The sequence below is a fragment of the Aulonocara sp. 'chitande type north' Nkhata Bay genome, linkage group LG4 (assembly GCF_057382095.1).
Source record: "Aulonocara sp. 'chitande type north' Nkhata Bay isolate Kocher_YH1m ecotype deep benthic linkage group LG4, A_spYH_male_GT1.1, whole genome shotgun sequence".
Lineage (NCBI taxonomy): Eukaryota > Metazoa > Chordata > Actinopteri > Cichliformes > Cichlidae > Aulonocara > Aulonocara sp. 'chitande type north' Nkhata Bay.
In genome coordinates this window covers 36,637,811-36,651,908 of record NC_141347.1, presented here as the reverse complement: position 1 = coordinate 36,651,908, position 14,098 = coordinate 36,637,811, and the positions used below count along the sequence as shown (strand labels likewise).

General features: G+C 42.3%; 1 protein-coding gene across 3 annotated transcripts; it reads right to left on the bottom strand.

Annotated features, from left to right (window-relative positions):
* Nucleotides 1-3,087: 3,087 nt before the first annotated feature.
* tlcd3ba (TLC domain containing 3Ba) lies at nucleotides 3,088-12,532 on the bottom strand. 3 transcript variants are annotated; one of them, XM_086290284.1, is made up of 6 exons: nucleotides 12,311-12,514; nucleotides 11,722-11,805; nucleotides 9,665-9,802; nucleotides 8,685-8,780; nucleotides 5,854-5,963; nucleotides 3,088-4,560 (listed from the first exon to the last, which is right to left on the bottom strand). In XM_086290284.1, the coding sequence occupies exons 1-6, from the start codon at nucleotides 12,344-12,346 to the stop codon at nucleotides 4,323-4,325; spliced, it is 702 nt and encodes a 233-aa protein (XP_086146410.1). In that variant the 5' UTR covers nucleotides 12,347-12,514; the 3' UTR covers nucleotides 3,088-4,322. The 3 variants fall into 3 exon arrangements, with proteins under 3 accessions (XP_086146410.1, XP_086146408.1, XP_086146409.1); XM_086290282.1 differs by having other exon boundaries at nucleotides 3,089-4,560; nucleotides 9,665-9,890; nucleotides 12,311-12,532; XM_086290283.1 differs by lacking the exon at nucleotides 12,311-12,514 and having other exon boundaries at nucleotides 3,089-4,560; nucleotides 9,665-10,132; nucleotides 11,722-11,806.
* Between the last annotated feature and the right edge of the window lie 1,566 nt (nucleotides 12,533-14,098).

The window sequence follows — 14,098 nt, the reverse complement described above, 5'->3', positions numbered from 1 at the left end:
CCACTCACTGAGTTTGCAAAACTAAAAGCACAAAAACTGCTTTGCACTCAGTTTGCAATTTTGTAACACACACTTTGCAAAACTGTAGGCACAATTCACTGCACAACACTCAATTACCAAATTTCCAACACACTCCTAGCAAAAGTATACACATGTATGGCTATCATTAACACTAACTTGCCAACTGTCTGGCACACTTTCACATGTGAAAACTTTTTTAGATAATTAGTTCACTTTGCAATCAGCCTAAGCACTATAATACAGGTAAGCTGTGTGTGCGGAGTACAATGGAGGGAGCAGGAAGAGTGAGAAGTAGAGGAGGCCGAGGAAGAGGACGTGGAGGTGAAGAAGTAGGATGAAGAGGACGACAAGGACAAGGAGGAGCAAGAGGAAGACGAGGAGGGGGGAGAGGAAGATGAGGAGGGGGGAGAGGAAGGGTAGGAAGAGTAAGAAATAGAATCACTGATGACATCAGAGCTACAATAGTGGACCATGTAATCAACCGTGGAATGACCCTGAGGGTAGCTGGCCAACGGGTCCAGCCTAACTCGAGCCGCTACACTGTAGCAAGCACCATGAGGACGTCTTGAAATGAGAATCGGTGAGTACAGTCACTTCGCACAAAGATCTGTAGCACTGCCATATGCCAATGAGAAACACACCAATACCATAGATGTAGAAATACTGAAATTGTTACTTTACAGAATTGCTAGATGACCAGATGCTGGGGCAGAGGAAGCATGTTCACTGCAGACCAAGTAACCCATATAGTCATTATGGCGATTGCAAATAATCCTATACTTGGAAATAACCACTTGTGTTTGTTTTGATGTGTTTGAATAAACACCAGTACTTGAAGTTTGGATCCCTCTATGCTTATGGATCTATGACAGAAGTATGAGCCCAAACTGACATAGCCTACCTTGTGCACAGAGAAAGCAAACGCCAGATGTGTTTTGTATTCATACCATCAGTGTGCAGTTGGCGCATTGTGTGCTTAGTAGATGATGGCTTGTGTGTACTGTTTGATACGGAAACACCATTTTTACGAAGGTGTGAAGAGTTAATCTAGCTGTGTTTGCTTTTGCAAGAGAACTACAATATTTTGATGATTGGGTGACAGGTTTTCTTATTTGTGTGAAGAGTTTTGCAAAATTAGCCAATAGTTACAAAAAATGTGCTTAAGCAATCAGAAAAAACTGTAAATTTGCGCGGACAGGAAATGCAGAGGGGCTGATGATGTCACGTGAAGCTGCTGAACGCTGCCACCTGCTGTCTGTAAATGTCATTGCACCCACCTGCCCCACTGTGATGTGTCTTTGTCCTGTGAGCTCATGTCTCCTCCGACCGTGGAGCGACTGATGCTCCCGTGAGTCTGGTCATGTGACATGTTGTATTTCGTCACTTCCTGCTCCTTCGGTCGAACCTGCATCCTCACATCAGTCTGACTAAAGCTGAAGTTTCCACATCACGCATGAACCGAGGCCCCAGATTAGCGAAGCCGTTAGTCCCGATAATCTCAGAGCAGTGGTGGAGTGTAACTGAGTACATTTACTCGAGTTTAATAGACTTTATTGAAGTACTATGTTATGCTCTGATTCTACTCAACGGTATTTCTGCATTTAAATATGTGACTTGTACTCCACACCACTTTACTTCTTATGAAGCTGAATGATTCTCCGAGTGGTGCACGACTCATCCAGACCATTAGAGTGAAATCCACTGATTAATCAGTAAATATGATCCAATAATAATCCACTCTGCCTAATGAGTCATTTTACTTTAACGGTATTTGAAGCTCAAGCTGCGAGCTGAAATGTTTACATTTGTAACACAAAGGAGGCTGCGTTACAGTGATTCCTGTGTGTGAGCGCTCACCAAGGCTGCATCCAGTGAAGCTTATGTCAAGCAAAGCCTTCACACGCAGGTTTGAGTCCACGTCAAGTAAACGGGGCGTCATGAACAGGACTGCTGCTCTTAAGTTAAAAAGAAAACGAAGTACAGTTAGTTTGTCTAAGAACGTGTTTCTACTTCATCTGCCAAGATTTGAGAGAAGCAGCAGAAAGCGACTGCTCCAAGCTAAAGTAACAACACCAAGAACCAACGAAACAAATACAAAAGCAGCAAAAGATGACGAGAGAATCAAAAAGATCACGAGGAGAAAAATCGGCCACAAAGGAAACTTCAGAGGATGTGAAACAATTAAAGTGACAAACCAAACAACTACAACGAAGCTCCAAATGAACGAGTGAAAAACAGGCTGAAGGCCTGAAAAAAATAAAAGACACAAACGACAAGAAATAGATACAAACTTACATCAGAGACGAGATGAAGCTGCAAAAATGATCATGAAAAGATGAAAAATAACAGCAAACAGCTGCAAAGAAAGACAAAACAACTGAAGACGCACAAACACATCCTAGTGAAATGCAAACAACTAAGACTCAAGAAGACAAGAGACAAACTGAGAAGACGTGAATTGTCCAAAGGACGACAAAGACGTCCAGGCCTGCTAGAAAAGACCAGAATAACCACAGAGACGCAAACTGCTGATGATGACATAACTACGAGACTTTTATCAGGATGTATTAAACAAAACTGACTCAGAAATAAAGACGAGTAATTCCAATTTCATTTTATATATTATTATTATTATTATTATTATTATTATTATTTGTTTATTTCTAAGTTTGGTGATTAAAACAAACCTGAGATGTGCTTTGCTTTATGATTAGCATTAAATTTAAAATTCAAACAGAAAACTATAATTCCCAAACTTCCTGAAGTCTGAAGCACAAAACTGACACCTGTACAGGTAACTTCAACCTGCGACCTTTACAAAGGTTTATTTACAGAAATGAACTTTGTTAAAGAAATGAGTCTGATTTAGTAAATCCTGATGGACATTCAGATGTTCTTAATGAGATTTGTCTATAAACAATAAATAAATAAATGAATTTTAAAAAGCAGTCGTCATCCCCAGCAAGCTGTTAACTGTTGTCTCTGAGAAATACCTGGAAACTAAATAACAATGAAACATGGGTAAATGTCATTCTTGGTGCTTCATAAAGAGATGATCAGTGCAGAAAATTCATGTCAAATATTCAGTTTTAAGTCAAATTTATTAATTCAGGAAGATCTTTGATCAACATGTATTTTGTAGAAAGACATGAGAACAAACTATATGCTGCAAAAAAATCAGACACAAGATTCAAACGAGCCGACGTGAAACTGAGTCACGTGAGTGGATCAGAAAACAAACAAACATGCAGGCCTGTGGTTGTTGTTGTTTATTAAAAGGCCTCGGCACTGTCAAACACACACTGGTCAAAATGCTAATGAAGTCGTGAATCCTCAAGATGGTATTGTCAGCATAAACAGTGCAGATGATGTTGTACGCAGGAGCAGGAAGTCCTTTCTTCAGCTAAAAGTGACACAGAGGTGAGGGCGACTGTAAACACTTGAATAGCTTTGATGTTGGATATCGACGCAGGCTCTGTGGTGCTCGTGGGGGGAAAGGAAGCTTCAAAACTGACTTTGCAGAATGAAGCTGGACAATATTTACTGTTGGAAACAGTGGAAAAACTAAGGCACCTATTATAGAACCACTACAAACTTCAATGAACTTGACTTAACGAATATACGGAGGGCCAGTGTAGCTCACAGTGTGACCACAGGCTGAATGCCTACTCCTCTGCACCTACAAATATGCTATTTAATAGTCCCCCAAAATAATGATCAATAACCTGTTTGATAAATATGTAATACTTTGATTCCTTAATATATTCTTAATCAGTGGTTAGAAAATCTGGTGAAGCAGATTGGATCCTGACATGATCAATGTTCATGTGCAGAGTGAATAACAGTGGGCCTGATGTTGATCCCTGTGGGACTCCTTAAAATGAAGCTAATCCTAGAGGATGATTTCTGTTCCCTTTAAACCGATTATCATCATCTTCACACAAAACATTTCTACCTTTTTATATATAGTTTGATCTTTTGTCCTTACAGGTCGGGTACAGGTTTGCTCCTCGTATGATCTCGTAAACGTCAGTGTGATCGGTAAATCCTGATTCTTCTTGTGTGGTTTTACTACAAACAGCCGTCGTCTCCCGTCTGATTAAACTTGTTGACACTTCTAATGTTCATTTCCTCCTTTTTCCATTTAATAATGGATCTGCGTCTGTAAGCTTTTCTGTCACTACGTTCACTCCTTGGAACTTTTACCATAAACGAGAAGAAACACTCATCTGTTTGTAACAGTCACCGCCCCCCTGGTAATCTGATTGGCTCTGAAGGCAGACGTCACTGATCGGATTACATTACTCTCCTCTTCCTCCACCAGCTGTCTGATTGGTTGTGCAGCTGTTAGCTGGGCCCACATTGCCGTCGGCTTTAAGAATCGCAGGTGGTGAATTTGAGCGTTCGGTGAACAGGCGCAGAGCTCCTCTGCAGATCAGCGTGAACCAGTAAAGCTGAAGAGGCCAGAGCAGGGCCGTCCCCAGGTTACACTGCCATGGGGCCACCAGGGGCACCCGGTACATCGGCATCGATGCATACCTGAAACACAAGGCAGGGGGCGCTGTGATCAAAGTTACACTGACATTTTAATACTTTTTTTATCAAACATTCCCTCGTGTCGAAGACGAATACTTAAAATTGTAAAACATCGAGAACTATTTTGAATGTTTCTGGTTGTGTCAGGTCATCATGGAGTTTTATAGCAGCGGCCTTATTTCTCTGAGGCCCCTCTGCTGGCTTCCAAAAGTTAGTCTGAACTATGAATCATGCAAAGCTGCGATGAGATGTGGCTCAGACATTCATGAACAACTCGAAGTCAGTTCAAACGCAAAAGATTTTAATACAAGAATAATTACACGACAGCGATTAGTCAATGACTAGAGTTCAGTTTCTCTGCAGTGTGACAACGAGTCATCTTAAAACATGTTTACGTTTTCTACATTAAGTCAAACGAGTCAAAGACAAGCAGAAAAAAGTTTTACATAAAAATATAATCTGTAAATTTCAAAGTTATTTGGAAGATTTGATCATTTATAAGATTTATAACTGGATAGAAAACAGATATTATTGGTTTTTGAGGTGAGCCAAACTGAAATATAAGTTAGACATTTAAAGAAAAATAAAATAAGTACTCTGATATTTTTAACCTTCAGAGAAAAAAGCAGCTAAAAAGTGTAAATCTTAACTTCTCACGACAGAAGAATCTTCAGTTTGTCTGATTCACAGTCACACAGCGTTCTGGATGTTTCTGAGGAGTCAGAAGATTCTCGCTCACAAAGATGAAAGATCAGAATCTTCTTTCACCGTCACGCTGCGGATGTAACGTGTTCGGCTCACGCGCCCTCAGCTCAGAGTAAACGGGCTCATTTTTTATTTGATTATGTTGAATTTTACAAATATCTTAAAATGAAGTCGAACTCATTTCATTTGATTTGCTACATAGTTTGGTTTTATAACACAAAGTAAAAGAAAGTTACGCTCAGCTCAGCCTCTGAAAGGAAGCAAACGTGGGTCGTGTTGCTGTTTGACAGTTTTTATGTGAAACCTGTTTTTCACTGAACACTGAGACACACACAAACCACGTCCACCTTTAAATTAACTGATAACTAAATGAGATATAAATCCTTATAGATCTGTAATGCTGGGTCATCTTTTCCACAATAAATCAATAAATGGCCAAGAAATATTTTTGTTTGTTTGTTTGTGTTGTTTTAGAAGACAAAGAGGAAAATCATTAAACAAATATTGATTCATTTTGGGGGCTTTTGTGTTTGCAGACAATCACTGTTGTTTTTGATCATTATTACAAAAGCTGAGGTGGGCGTGGCTTACCTGCCGTAGGCGTAGTACAGGTAAGGAAAGAGTAAGACCCGACAACCGAAGAAGGTGAGCAGCATGACGACGCCGTTCACTTTGTGCAGCAGCGTGTGCTGCTTCTTATACTGAAGACATCATCATCATCATCGTCATCATCATGAAGAGAAACGAGACAGAAAACAAATAATTCACTTTAACAAATAATGACAGGAGACGTCAAACGTTGGTTCTGATTAGAGCTGGAAATGTTTCAGTCAGAGTTAATTATGTAACTGCTGATCTAATACTTAACATTCTGTATGTGCTTGAAATGATTTTAGAAGTCAGAGCTTTCATTAAACCAGTGTACTTTATTAAATGTGAGCTTTTTAAAGTCTATTTGCACAGGTGATAGAACACAAACGATTAGAAATCTGTAAAATAGAAATAAAGACAAGAGCGCTGTGTGAGTAACTAAAGTGTGTTTTCTGTATTTTCACGGTGAAAAAACTGACCAGTGTGTCTCGCTGGGACGTGATGTGTTGTCCAGCACGTTATTAGAATATGTTGGTTTGCCAACAGCAGCTGGAAACGACAGTATTTACATTTTATATTGAAAAATGAAAACGGTTCCGGTTTAAAGCTGCAGTTATTTAACCACCTGAACTCTTTCATGGCATGCTTTTGTAATTTCTCTGTGATATTTGGGCTGATTGGGACCTGATGATGTAAAAACAAAGAATTACCAGATTTTATTTTTTTTTTACCTGATTTTTGTTTCTGAGAAAACTGGGATCCATGTATGAGGAGGTTTGTTTTAAATTTCGATAGAGCGGTGGCAGTATGCTGTCCTCACAGGTGGACATCGGGCCCTTGTAGAGACAAATTCTGTATTTTGGTCTAAATAACCCAAAATGTGACGTCCACATATGTGGTCCTAGGAGGTTAAAGTGTAGACGACAGAATAAAAATGCTTTAGTTTAAAAAAGAAAAGAAAAAAAGAGACTATTTTATCCCAAATCAATTTTAAATTATCTGCTCCACAAGCATGGAGAGAGTCCCAATGAGCATGTGCAGAGAAAGCACAGTGCTCAGCTTTTCCTGATGTTAGAAATTATGGAGATTATAGATTATAGTCCCCCTCAGGTTTCCCCAGAATCAGTCTAAACATCAGCAGACTCATGCTGCTGAGGGAGACGGTGGATGGAGGCATATGCACTTAAAAAAGCAGCGGATCAATTTAGTGTTTAGATTATTACACATTTGGTGCCAGGACAGAGATTATATAATCCAGAATAAACTCAAATGTGTTTCTGAAGTGGGTCAGGGAGACGATACACTACACATGCTCATGATTTTAATAGCCGTGCTGCAGAACAGAGAGAAATATAAAACATCCTCATCCTTGAACTTCTATACTTAGAAAACAAATAGTTTGCTCAGCGCTCCAAATGTGAAGGAAGCAAACGGGGTTCATGGTCAGACTGTCAGGGTGAGGACGAGGCGCCATCACAGCAACGCCCCCAGTTATAACCCGACACACTGACTGAGTGTGTAACTAAAACGTAGATTAATGAATCAATGAGTTAATTATTTAATGAATAAAAAACCAGCCTGGTTCTGCCGCAGGTTTCTTCCTGTTGAAAGAGAGTGTTTCCAAGCGCTTGCTCATAGGGGGTCATATGATTGTTGGGTCTTTACCCTAAAGCCCCCTGAGACGGCTGCTGTTGTGACTTGGTGCTATATAAATGAAATGAAATTGAAATGAATAGTCCAGTGTAGACTGGCGACCTGTCCAGGGTGTACCCTGCCTCTACAAACAGCTGGGATAGGCTCAGCCCCCCCGCGGCGAACGACAAGCGAACGAGAATGGGTGGATGGATAGTCCAGTGTGGCGGTAGAGAGACGAAAGAAAGAAGGAGAATGGAAGGACACCGAAAAGTGCTGAGAACAAATGATATACAAGTGACTAAACTAAAGAAATGCTCAAGCAGCCAGTGCAGCACGATGATGGCTGCTGGTCACTCAAACACGAGCCACCATTCGCCAATCTTTCACTCCTTCACATCTTCTAAAGGCAAAAAGGAGCCGGTTCATTTTCCACATCTGTGATTCTTTCCTGCCCATTTCCTTTGGGAAAGTTCTCCATGATGAACTCTGAATGTCCTTCTGGTTTCCAAGTCCTCTCTAAGGGCTCACACTTGTTTTCGCTTACGTTTGTATCAGAGGTGACCCGTCCCTCAGCCTCGTCCCTGTAGGAGCTGACTTTCCCTTCAGTGTCCGGCACCGTGGCTTCAGTGTCTTTTGCGTGGACACCCTGATCTCTGACTCACCCTCCTGGGTCCTCATGTGCTCCGCTAATAAAAGCATCCGTGCTCGTGCTAGCGTCAGCTGCTTGTGGTTTTAGTGTCTCTTTAGAACGAGGAGTTTTCTGATTTTCTCGACTGAGCATCAAGGTTTCACATCCAAGCAGCAGCCTGCTTGTCTTAATGTTAACGTATAAAGTTGGTTTCTATTGGAACGTTTGACGTCATGTGTTTTCTTAAATCAATCAATAAATCTGTTTGATCTTTTTTTTTGGTAGTCCAGATCAATACTGAACACTGAATGAGTTTAGGTATCTGACACACACACACACACACTTTCACTGACTAGCTGTGTACTCTAACCGTCAGAGATGAAAGCCTAACCATAACTAACTGTAACCCTGACACTAAAACCACATTTAAGCATCAAAAATGTCTTCAAACTCGTGGGAGCTGGTTTTGGTCCCCATAAGTATAGTAGACAACTCATAAAGATGTCTAAACATGCACACACACACACACACACACACACAAGTAAAAGGTTGGAGGGAGGCGGATTACCTGGATCAGGACTTTCCCCAGAGAGACGGACGGGGTGCTGAGCTCAGCCAGAAACAAGACGCCCTGGAAGTAATCACCTTTACCCTGCCTCCACAGCTGACACACACACAGGAAGGAGAAACTGTAATTTAATGTACACATGTTTTACTATAATAACAGACTGTACAAAGACGATGGATGTAGCCACCATGATGTCACCCTCACACTGGAAACCCCGCAGTGTTAGCATTTTGGAGGTGATCACATTTGGACCACAGGGACTCAAGAGCGCTAAGTTAGCAGCTAATTCTAGCTAGCTTGGTTATCATAAACTGTATGGGAGCATCACACAGATATTTGCCAATAACAGTCAAGTTACATCCGAATAAAATCTTAGAATTCCACCTAAACTGGAGCTCAGCCTCAGACGGTCTGTTAGTACAGCAGCCTCACAGCAGACGTATTCTCAGTCAGATCATTAAAAATGCTCCCAAAGGCCCCAACAGCTTAAACATGGTCTAGAGGTCCAGTTCAGGGACTTCAGTTAGCTGCAGATACAGCCAAAGAGGCCACGCCCCTAAACTTTAAGCCTTAATACGTTTTAAACAGTTTTTATAAAGGAGCAAATGATCTGTTGAGACTAAAGTTTTTCGTAGCACTCATTGCCACTCGCTGGGACCTCCAGTGGATGTCAGAGGAACTGCAGCTTTTGGCACTTCAGAGTTTGTTTGAACCTCAACAAGCTGAGTCCTACTTCCTGGGGGTTTTAGCTCCAAAATGACTCCATGTTTTATTCAGTAAGACCTGAAACCAGCGACTGCCACCATCAGTTCATCAGGAAAGTGTTCACTAAGCTCAGACAGATGAGCTGAAGGTTAATTTTCTCATAGACTTCTATTCATGAGTCGCCCAGAGAACAAATGCAAAGGTGTCCATCTTTGTGTACAGTCTATGATCAGGGTGGATGTGTCACTGTCAATGTTTGCTGTTGTCATAGTTACCAGAGAGGCGGGGAAGCAGAAGGTCACCATGAAGATGTGGTGCAGCACCATGAGGAACTCCCTGCGCAGGTAACCAATCACAGTGGCTCCCATCAACCCAACGCTTTGGCCCGCCTCCTCGTGACCTTTGACCTGCAGCTTGTGCCGGTAACACAGAAACATGGCGTAGATGTCGTAGGCAAAGTAAGGCGTGGCAAATAAGATGTAGGCATCAGTCAGCCAATGTCTGAGCAGAGAGGAGATGGAGAGAGGCTGAAGCAGCGTCATTACTTTGATCTCAGATTTAAGACATCAGGTTCATTTAGGCCAGAAACATCCAAGACACCGCCCTGTGCTCCAGTTTAACGTTATCTGACCCATACATCCACCCTGGCCTCCTCCCTGCACTCACTTCATGGCTCCAACACTTTGTCACCTGACTTCCTTTACTGCAGTAAGCATGGGCATCCACTAGTGGGCGCTGTCACACTGAAATGCAAGTAGAAGAAGCTGCAGTTCAGACATAAAATGTCTGAGCCTCTTTGAGCACCTTTTCCTCCGTCTTCTAAGCAGGTGTCCACAAATGAATAATTAAAACAATCATTTAGATCTGATTAGACTCCCAGACTCTAAAACAAACTGCACCTGCGTGTTCAGCTGTCCTTCTCTTCTTATTTCCAACTCTAGATTTTCTGTCTTGGAGTCTTCTAAAGCAGCTTTGCATGAATCACACTTAAAAGTAATCCTTCTTTGTCTCACACTGGAGCCTCTCAGGTCACCTGAAACTAGTTTTTCCTCCCTGTGAGAGACCTGTCTTTTGATTGGCTGCCCCTCATACACAGCATGTGGGTGAGGCTTCTGTATTATCCCAACTTTGTGACATCACACTGATCCAACAGTTAGAAAAAAGAGCTTTTGTCATTACTGTGCATGCTGTAACGTGCGGTGGAGAGCGAATCAGCAACGGCTTCTGACTTTCCAGAAGTACTCATTTATTTAAAGTATCAAAAATAAAAGTACCACCTCTACCACACATTTCCTGAGAGCACACTAGCCCACGTACACACAGAAGAATCCATCGCAGAGAGACTGCGAAGAAGAACAAAATGGGGGCGCCGCCATGTGGCGACACACTGCATTACAACAGCAACTGTTACAATACACTGAGCTCATGGTCATGTTTAATATGAGCATCAGGAGCAACAGGAGATGTGATGGAAACAAGGAGAACAACATTTATTATGTGGCTCCATCCGTCCACTCCGACCTCCACCCTGCATGGACAACCAGCAGCACCTTTTCCAAAATCACCCTGATACTCCTGATACTCCTGATACGTGTGAGTGGATGAAAAGCTCAGCTGTGCAGGCAGGAGCCTGAAGGCTGAATTGTCAGAAGTGTATTGGAGGTTTTTAGGATACTTTTACTGTGGTAAAGCACTGAAACGCTTCCTTCTTTCCTATTTTTGAGGTAAAAATGTATTTTCTAAACTGAACTTGCTGCTGAGCTGTAGGTGTACGAACTCCCAGAGTTCCTTGCTGCTTGTGGAGCGTTGTGATTTGATAAGCAAATGCAGCTCAGACTCAGATTCAAACCTTTGCTCCACTTTGACTGGGAAATGAGAAACCAGCTGACCACCACGGCGCTCCGCTGTCGTCCCTCTGCTCCTGGACAGAGTTTCATTTCCCATCATGCTCAGCGTGCAGGATTAGTCTCAGACTGAAATAACCCTGCTGCTGCTGCACATTAGGCTCAGATTGTTAATGAGATTATCGGCTGAGCTTTGCTTCATACTGAATCCTCACACTGAGGCTGAGGGCTTTACCTTTTCTATGCAGCAGCAGAAAAAAAGCTTTAAATATATTTTTATTCCTGGATAAAATAATAATTTTCTTTGGGAGAATTCAGCTGAATGTTAAAATCAAAAATGTCTAAATTCAAAATAATCTGGGAGCAAATTTTGATGAGAAAAGAATACATAACAATGACACTGCTGATAAATGGACCACAAAGAGGGAAGGTTTAATTGTATGAAGGTAAAATGATGAAGAGACAATAAGAACCAGAGGAGTCCTCACCGGTCCTCGATGACGTCCCTGCAGGACGCGATGATGATGCATCCGGCTGAGGAGGCCATGATGGACTGGATGGATGACACCAGGCTGAGAACACAAGCAAGATAATAATCAAAGCAGCTGAAACAAGAGAAACAAACAGCTGAACTTTAACTGGACATGTGTCGTATGTTTGCGTAATGCATCTAAATCTTCAAAAAAAGAACTAAATAAAATAAAAGCTTCACATTTAGGTCTCATAAAGCATGCAAAGGCTCCAGCGAGGAGCTGTTTGAGGTGACAGCCTCCTTATTGTTGGAAAGTAAAACTAATACTCACATGGACACGTAAAGTCATTAAACCAGTTACAAACAGTGCAAAAGATACAACCACAGATACACAATAACTACAAAGAGACACAAAGTGATGAGGGACAGCAAACAAAAACAGTCTTGGTTCATCTGCAGCAGCTTCAGCTCACACACCGCCAGGTCAAACTGAGGTCAGGATAGGACTGGGACTCACTCACTTCTGGGGAGGTCATCCTCCGCAAGTCAAACTGCGTTTAAGAGAAAGACAAGTGTGATGTCCTCTGAAGTGTGTGTGTTCCTACCGTGTTGACACGACAGCGGCGTCCCCCTCGCTCCATCCCATCAGCTGTTTGAGAGCCTGTTTGGACAGGAGGAAGAGTCCTGGGAAGAAGACGGACCCGGCAGCCACGAGGCCCCACATGGCAACACACTTCTCAGAAGTGTGCACGTGTGTGTGTGTGTGTGGCTTTACTCTCCCGCTCCCGTGGATGTGGGAGGTTAGGAGAGCACGGGTTGGTAGGAGTGGTTTGGGGGAGGAGCCTCCTGCTGCCACCTGTCAGAGGTGTGGTGATGGGAGAGGATCTGCAGGCCGGGTCAGCAGAAAGCAGGTTCCCTCCAGCTTATTCATGTCATTTGATTATTTGCAAATCAGTGTGAAATACGAGCAACGCTTTATTCACAGGCGGGCCCTCATCTCGAGGAACGTCCTCGTAATCTGCTCAGAGTAACTAGGAGCACCAAGGGACATAAAAATACATTTCAAATTAAAAGTCAAGGCTGAGTTTGCCCCCACCACCGTGGGTGTGTGGGTTCCTCCCACAGTCACCTGCAGTTAGTGGGGTCAGGTTAACTGGTGCCTGTGAACGGTTGTTAGCTGGAGACCGGACCCCCGCCTCTCGCTCTGGATGGAAGTTTAAAGGAATTAAAGTATTACTAAGTTATTTTGCACATTTTGTAGTAAAAATAAATTTGGATTTGAATGTTTGCTTCTCTTATTTTGAGACTGAGTTCTCCATAGAAGTTAGATTTTCTGAATGTGATGCTTTCATCATCATTAATCAAAACTGAACTACAAGCTTGGACATCACTTTGTTTTATAGATAATAATGAAGAAATAGTTTTCTTTTCATTAGAAGTAAAACGATGTGAATTACATGTTGTGTACTCACAGGGAGATAAAGTCAGTTATTATAAATGAAAGTGTGCACGTCTTCATTTTGTGATGTTCATGTGAGAAGTTCTTAAACACCAGATGCAGATCAATCAAACAGCAGCAGCTGAACGAGTGATTTGACTTCATTAAAAACCATCAGTGCTGCAGTATTAAAACACTGCTGACACACAAACTGAAGCCAAATCTGAACCAATCTGACGTCCGTCTGCTGCGACTGTAGAAGCTCCAGCAGGAAATACAAACACGTTCCTGTTATCACCGTTTAATGAATGATGAAGCATTTAGTCATTTTTAACACTCTGATGCAAACTCTTTAGTTTGACATGAATGACTCCGACACCGGTGCAGGGCAGGTAGATGTAAAGCAGAGAGGGCGGAGCTTTCAGGGCTGTGGTATCGGCCTAAAGGTTAAAGTTCAAAGTCTGTTTCCCTGACTTATCCCATATTTGTCTGAAGGAGCAGATAAGAGACTGGCAATGTTTAACTTTTTCTTATTTTAGTCGATTTGTGATGATTATGGATATACGAGCCTCAGTTATTCAACCATAACTGGGGCACAACAGGCCGAGCACGTTTAAGGAGTTTATAGCTGGCGCCGAGTAAAGTTCATGAAACTAGAAACGAGAGGCGATTTATTTTACTGCCAGACTTCTGTGGCTTCAACAGATGAATTCTTATATTATTAATGATTAATGCGAGCAGGTGAAAGGAGGAGAGAGTCAGAATAAATGAGTGTGAATCAGAGGGAGGCGAGGAAGGTGGAGGAGTTTAAATACCAGCCACCAGAGAGGTGGAGACGAGTGAGAGCTGATCTGTGGAGGAGAGCAGCAGGAGGGAAGGGAGGGTTTAAAGACCTGCTGGGGTGGTTCAGAGACGGAGGAGGCCGAGCTGAAGATGTTGGACAGCAGGGACAGGA